Here is a 7,561-nt window from a genome sequence, read left to right as displayed (position 1 = left end):
AGTAACATAGCGCTCACAGAATGAGTGTTGCGCTTGTCCCACAGGGCCCGAGAAACAAGGAAGATCACACAAAACAAGCTGCTAATGAGAGCGGGAGGAGAGAGATTAGGAATGACACAACACGACTGACAATTCACAGGGAGAATACTGTTGAGTTCAATTTTTGATGCACTTCATTAGCTTATGTTACAAGATCTACTTAAAATTAAGATTGTTTTTTCATTTTGTGGTTCATTTAATTAGTGATGTTGCTCATATTTAGGGTTAGGGATCTGAATAAACACCTAAAGGATAAGTTTCAAAACCTTAAAGTCCCCCTGTGGTAAAAAAAAAATCAAGCTTTTAATGTTGTTTATTTGTCCATGTGGTGCTTTTAATATGTTTTAAGACAAACCATGTGTAAATTCATAAGTCAACACCATTGCTGAGTATTTTCTGCTTAAAACTGCAGTGAACCAAAGACGGTCTCAAAAACACAGTTTGAAATCTCTGGTGTTTCTGACGTCAAAAACTACCTTTTAACCAATCATGTCATCGTGCCGGAGGGCTTTAGCATATCAATAACAGCAAACTAGCAGGGAGTCCTGAGAGATGCAAGGTTATACCGGTATATTTTTCTGTTGGTATGAAAAATCAGGTAGATTTAGAAATATATAGCGGGTGTATGATGTATATTACGATGTTATGATGAACAATATGCCTTTCTCCACTGACCTTCTGAGTTGTTCAAAGCATTTCTGATGATTGTTAGAAGGCAAACTGAGATGGCGAACGGGAACATAGTTTGTGTAACATTAGCAACACATTATTCGCTGTTTGATAACACAGTCAAGCAAAAGGCTAATCATATTATTTATCGTTATGTGTCCGACGTTGTGAAGAACAATACAATTGTGCAGCGTTTTCCTCAGTAAGTTGAGAAAGCAAGTGGATGCGGCGCTAATTAGCATTTTCATAGAACCGTGTATACTAAATGAGGCAAGAGTGTAGAGTTACATTCAAGCTATTTTAATGCATGAAGAAATATTTTCTCAGAAAAATGTAATTTTGGTGATCAAATATGAGTTTTAAGGGATGAAATGATTGACCACAGGGGGACTCTAAGACTTTCATTCATCCTTAGAACACAAAATAAGAAATTGTTTTATTCTTTCATTTGGCATGTTTTACCATATTGAGCTCTATGTACATGTGCTGATCAATTAGTAAATGTGAATAAAAGCCTTAAATTAAATCAATTCATCATATAAAGCAATAGTGTCTCCTCAGAAGTGTTGGAATAAACCACTTCATATGGATTATCATATCATCTTTATTTACTTTTTGAAGCTTGAAAATTTTGGTTGGACTTCCAAAGGATGGGCAAAAATGATGAGATAATATTAAAAATGTCGTCATTCGTGTTCCAAAGATGAACGAAAGTCTTACGGGTTTGGAACGACATGAGGGTGAGTAAATGATGACAGAATTTCCATTTTTGGATGAACGATCCCTTTAGCCCTGAATAGTAAGCTTTGGCATGTAACTTGTGAAGTGACTGGACTTATGATTTTCACCTGGTGGACAATAAAATCAATTAGACTTAGGCCCCATAAACACTGCGTTTTCGTTTAGAAACAGAGACCTTTTGCCACGTTTGCACCTCCCGTCCAGACTTCAACGGCAAAAACGAAGACCTAAAACGGAGAAGTTTAGAAACGCTGCCGACCCCGTTTCGCGTTTTGAATCTCCGGAGGGCGTTTTAGTGAAGACGGTCAAAACGGAGGACTTTAGAAACGATGGCGCAGAGGCTCACGCTCGGCTCTATGATTGGTTGTCATCAGTCATGGCGTATCCTTCCCTGATTCGTCAGACACACATTACATGACCCGTCCCCGGGAAGAAAACTTACAAAAACAGCCTGGACTACGTAACGTTAGTGACTGCAACATGGATAACAAATTACAAGCGTTACTGACGTTGATGTCTTTGCTAGCAGCTGTTGTGCAAGTAAATCATGCATTTTACAATTGCCTACATGCGCCTGTTTACACCGGCACGCGCATGCCCAGTGTTGGTGAATGGTCACGTGATCCGCGTTTTCAGTCGTTTTAATGTGGACTGAGATCAATTCTAATACGCAGCTAAAATGCTGGTGTGGACGGAGATCGTATTCGTTTTAATTTTCCGTTTCTAAACTAAAATGCAGTAGTGTGGATGAGGCCTTATATTTAAGGAGAGACTCGAAAGATATATTGAAGGATATATTGAAGGAGAGACTCGAAAGAGAGACTCATAATATTTTAGACTTGGGTCAAAAAGAAACCATGCAGAATCTTTCCTGCTCCATTTTACAGAGGTTATGTTAACAACGGTGGTCATAATGATTATGTTATCCTGCAAAGAAAAGAAAAAAAACATTCTGACTCCAAGTCCAAGCTTCATCAGTTATGCAGTCAAAATGACATTATTCTGGGTGTTCCTGTTGGACTACAGGAATGTTATTAGATTTAATTAGCTGGAGTGCTTGGACTTCATATAAAGAAGACAGACAGACAGACAGACAGACAGACAGTTAAGAGAGATCAAAGCTGCTCCATGAGCGCATATTGAATATACACCTCCTACAGTGCTCCACAAAGCTCCTGGGAAACTCACAACGCAGGTTTATTATCTATATTTTGATAGTGCTGAAATAACAGCATAATCTTATCAATAATAGGTCATTAAGCCTTTGAGAATACAAGTGATGCTAAATTAGACTCTGGTTGAGTAATTAGTGGTGAAACGGTACTTTGAAGGGGCAGAGTGAATCCGCTGAAAGTTTCTCAGTGCCCAGCAAATTCATGGTCCAAATTTACTTTTCCGAGGCTTAGGGAATCGCACTTCATTTTCCATAAACTTTTCGCTTTTTTGCGTTTTCTTTCAACCCATCCATCGTCTTTCTCTCGTGGGCCGTGAGATGGTGGACATGTAGGTCATCTCTTTTACATAAACATCCCAGACAATTTCTCCACACTCAGAGGAGCCGCTCAAATGCAAGGCTTATTTTTTTCTGTCGTCCTTTTGATCACAGAAGTGTCCTGATTATCCGTATTTTCCCCAGACTTCCCCCGACCAGTTCGCATGAAAAAGAAATACTCTGTGACCGTTCTGTTTGCGTGTCCTTATAGTCGTACAAAGTCTTTCTGTCTGATCCACACTGACTTTGTAAAAATAACAGCTTCTATATGAAGAAATGGATTCAAATGGATCTCCTCTGGAAAACCTTCTCTGATGTCGTGAAGGAGAGCCTTTTTTTGTAATTTTCTACCAGAGACGTACGAGCTATCAGGAGCATAATTATGAAAGAGCACGGTTCAAGTGGAATCAAAGGCAGTTTTCTTTCTCAAACACAAAGGCTGAAATCTTCCTCTTCAGAGTAAATAAATACCCCGGATCAACCGCAAGCTTCAGATGTTTCGATGAGACTCGTTTATGAGATTCATACCAGTTTATTTATAGGCAGGTGTATTCAGAAGTATAACTGAAGGCCCCCAGACAATAACAACAAAGCTACAAAAGCCCCATATTTATCGTTTTATCAGAGAATCGTGTGACGCTTTACCTTTCTGGGTTTTTGCAGCAGAAAGATGCTATCATAGTGAGATCTAGAAAGATAGTCTCACCGTGCTCTTTTATCTGAGCTGTGTTATTTCTGCTCCACTAGTAGAATTGCTAAAATAGTTGCTGTTAAGTACGTGATACTTCATTTAGTGAATGCTGTCATGTTAATATTTAACCAAATAAACTATAAAATATGAAATATATTTAGTTAAATGGGCAACAATTAACAATTAAACGCGAATAATCGCATTCAAAATAAAAGTTTGTGTTTACATAATGTATGTGTGTAGTGTGTATAATTATTTTGGATATATAAATATACACACATGCATGTATATATTTAAGAAATATTTGCATTACATGTATATGCTGTATATATGTATATATAATTTTGATTAGCCTATATATAAAAATATATATTTTATATATAAATAACAAATTTTTCTTAAATATATACATGCATGTGTGTATATTTATATATATATATATATATATATATATATATATATATATATATATATACAAAATAATTATACACAGTACACACACATATATTATGTAAACACAAACTTTTATTTTGGATGTGATTAATCGCGTTTAATTGTTAATTGTTTAGGCAAAAACATGGAAGTGTTAACTCAAGATAATTTCACGTTTATTTACTTCATGATGGTGACGTTGAAGTCATGTGACCGTGGTGTGTGTTTTTTTTATAGCCTTAGGTTTAGTTGTTTACTTCTGGTGATTGTGTTTAATTAATAGAAGTTGTGTTCATTTGTGAAGATTATCATGATAAACAAAACATGTAAGAAATATGAACTTTTGGTCAAAGAGCTTATTAATAATCCAAAAGCCGATGGAAAAATGCTAGAGGGATTTAGGGTGATGCTAACTTCATTGGGGAAAAAAATTGGAAAATTGGAATCACAGGACTCTATTTAATTATATATAAGTAAAATATTAGATTAAAATTACAATATGCAAGCCATTTTTAAATGACGCATATCACAACCTGGCCACATAACTGAGTGCATGTAGCCACCATGAGCAAAACTTACTTAATAGTGTTCATATTAATATTGCAGCAGTTGACCGATTCTCCTAGTATTATCTACAGTAGACCTCCTTGAGTCCAGTGTGCTCTGGTTGTTTTCTTCACATTTTGGTAAATGTAGAGGTAAAAGTTGGTGGAAATGTTGGGTACTGTGCACAGCACACATACTTCAGAAATAGTACGGTAATAGTATGGTATGATATTCTGAACACAGCCATCGTTTCCAAACTACCGCTTTCTGCAAGCAAACAGAGCAACATTCAAACCTTTGACTTAAAACTTACTTGCACATTAAACGTGTATAGAAGAAAGCATCAAAACAATTACCGGTACATATTTCCCCAGTACAACTTACACTATGATCAGTCAAGTTGAATGAAAGTTTGAGCTTGGGTTTGAGGTTTGTTTTTGTGCTTTTTTAACTGGTGTAATCTGAGTCTGATCATCTTGTGTTCTTGTAGGTATTACTATCTGGCCTTTCGTGCCCATCAGATGCCAGAAGGCAGTAAAGAGAACGCCATCATTATTCTGCAGAAAGCCAAGCTGGAGCACTGGGTCCTGGGCAAGACCAAGGTAGAGTTTGTGATTTAGGGTTTTCACACCTGATGGTCCGCACCAAAGTTCATGTTTTGATACATTTTATACATTCGGTAAGTTTTGGTTTGGTTTCAATTATGCGAGCGCACTAAAGAACTTCACATGACGTACTTGCGTCCTGTCGTCATCATCTCTGCGGGCGGCATCTCGACATTGATTGGTTTGTAAACGGACGTGCGTCTGACGTCAGCGTGTTGTCAAATCGGCGGGTAACTTTGACAACAATGAATGAACAGACGCATATCGTTGAAACTATATTGTTATTATTATGGCATTACTGCCTGCAGCGCCAACTATACGCGAGGCTAGTTCAAATTCGCCAAATGAACGTCCTCGTCGAGGGAACATTTGATCGTCGCCGGCAGTTTCTTTATCTTCAGGTGGCATTGCTCTCCCGTCCTCTCAAACCCTCTCTCTCTCATCCTCTCCGAAAATACTTGGAAAGTGTCTGTATTTTTGTGCATTTTTCCCAGTTGACTTCTTCTTATGTCGTCAGACCATATTTCAATTAAAAACCTTGTCTCCTCCTCTCCCCATGTGCTGCCACGGCTCATTTTTCCTGCTATCTTTGTCTCTTCGGCTACACGAGAACCACCGGAACTTCCTGTAAATGCTCTGAAAGTTTGAACCTTACAGAAAATGCTTTCACACTAGAAACGAACCAAACCAGTTTGATCCAGACCGAGACTACCTCTTTTCATCGGACCAAATTTCGGACCAAATTTCACCGTTGTCCAGGGGAGGTTTCACACCTGTCATTTTGGTTCGGATCAAACTGAAAAGTCAGAAAATCCGGACCAAACTATTTTCACTCAGTAATTACAAAGAATCGGCATGTAACACATTGCATTAAACATGATTAAACAAAACTTTTACAACTTACGGCGTTTGACAGTTATGTCAGGACACTTGTATCATGGCCTTTCATTATTATGCTCCTAACAGCTGTTTGAATGTCTGCTAGAATATATACCCAGAGCTGCGGATCAGCAGGAAGACAACTAACAAAACAAGCTGTACACATGTCTGATTTTGTGTCTCAGAGAAGGTTAAGTGACATGTCTACTATAGATATACATGTAATAGGGATGGGACGGTATGAAAATTTAATATCACGATTATAGTGACCAAAATTATCGTGATTATCAATATTATCACGGTTTTGTTCAAACAAAATGTGTGATGAATGTTCAAACAAAATGTGTGATGAATATGTTCAAAAATAACTGATGCTCACATTGAAAACATTTCAACAAGTTTTATATTTGAAAATCAACAAACAACAAATAAAACAAGCAGCTCTATGCACTTTTTTAAGCAAGATTCTATTCTGTGGCATTTCCTTTCTTATAATGACCGTCGTCATAGCAACGCATTATAACACAGCGCACATCCATGTATCACAACAGGCGCGCGCTCTCGTTTCATTCAAATACAACTTGCCGTTTTGCGTCTCCGTTTTTGATTGTATTGAAAATGAAATCAGAGTTGATTTATTGTTTACAGAGTTTGATCATATTGTTGTGATCATCTTGACGGGACGATTGTTTTGTACGCTCGCTGTACAAAATTGATTTATAAACATGTAAGATTTAAAACATTAACGTTAATCTCAATTCAATATGTCCCCGTAATTATGTGGTTAAAAAATCTGTGTAATAAGTGTACAATGAATCTATACACATTAGTATCCCTTAAATGGCACTCTTAATAATAGTCTTGTTTGAACTTGTTTGTTCGTCTTTGGCTCAAAGCCACTTGCTGCAAACTTTTCTTTGTGAGTGAACTCAAAACAACATTTTGTACCCAATTATTTCACAGACGTAGTTTTGGTATTGAGGTCAAAGTTAACTTGCCTTGCGTTCGCTATGCAACAGTGGGTGATGGTCACACAAGACGACTCGGCAGATCTGAAGTGTTTCTGTTGCAGCGACGTTTTTGTTCTGCAGACAGGGTGACCATCCTCGATGAAGTTTCCCTCAGGACTTTTGTAAAAGCCTAAATATGACCACACCTCAGATTTGGTCCTCTTAAAAGGCTGAAAAATCTCCCGAGCACGGTCGCTGCCATCCGCCATTCCTTCTCGAATAAAAAAACAACAACATTGCGCGCTGCATCTGCGTCAGACTGTTGCTGGCTGGACAGGATTTACAGTGAGTTATTAAAATCGCGATAATCAAACACGGTTTTAATGATAATTCAATTTTAGACGATAATACTAACCGTCCGTACATTTTATCGTGGTTTATCGTGAAACCGGTAATCGTCCCATCCCTAATATGTAATGTAATTTACCTTTAATAGCACAGAAAACAAATCTAGCTT

At 37.5% G+C, this 7,561-nt stretch overlaps 1 protein-coding gene across 2 annotated transcripts in view; it reads left to right on the top strand.

The window, feature by feature from the left end:
• Positions 1 to 1,367: 1,367 nt before the first annotated feature.
• The window catches only part of LOC307002319 (myosin-IIIb-like), a 69,079-nt gene continuing 62,885 nt past the window's right edge, over positions 1,368 to 7,561 (top strand). Inside the window, exons 1-2 of one of the 2 annotated variants that reach the window (XM_079619834.1) lie at positions 1,368 to 1,448; positions 5,101 to 5,212. In XM_079619834.1, coding sequence (XP_079475960.1) covers positions 5,132 to 5,212 — 81 coding nt within the window. In that variant the 5' untranslated portion in view covers positions 1,368 to 1,448; positions 5,101 to 5,131. Of the gene's footprint in view, positions 1,449 to 1,880; positions 1,990 to 5,100; positions 5,213 to 7,561 lie in introns of those variants that run through there. The other variant, XM_079619833.1, reaches the window with a different exon arrangement.

This window comes from Phoxinus phoxinus (assembly GCF_949152265.1).
Source record: "Phoxinus phoxinus genome assembly, chromosome: 7".
In the NCBI taxonomy this organism is placed as follows: Eukaryota; Metazoa; Chordata; class Actinopteri; order Cypriniformes; family Leuciscidae; genus Phoxinus; species Phoxinus phoxinus.
Note: the sequence above shows the minus strand (reverse complement) of the source record. Positions and strands in the feature narration are given on the sequence as shown.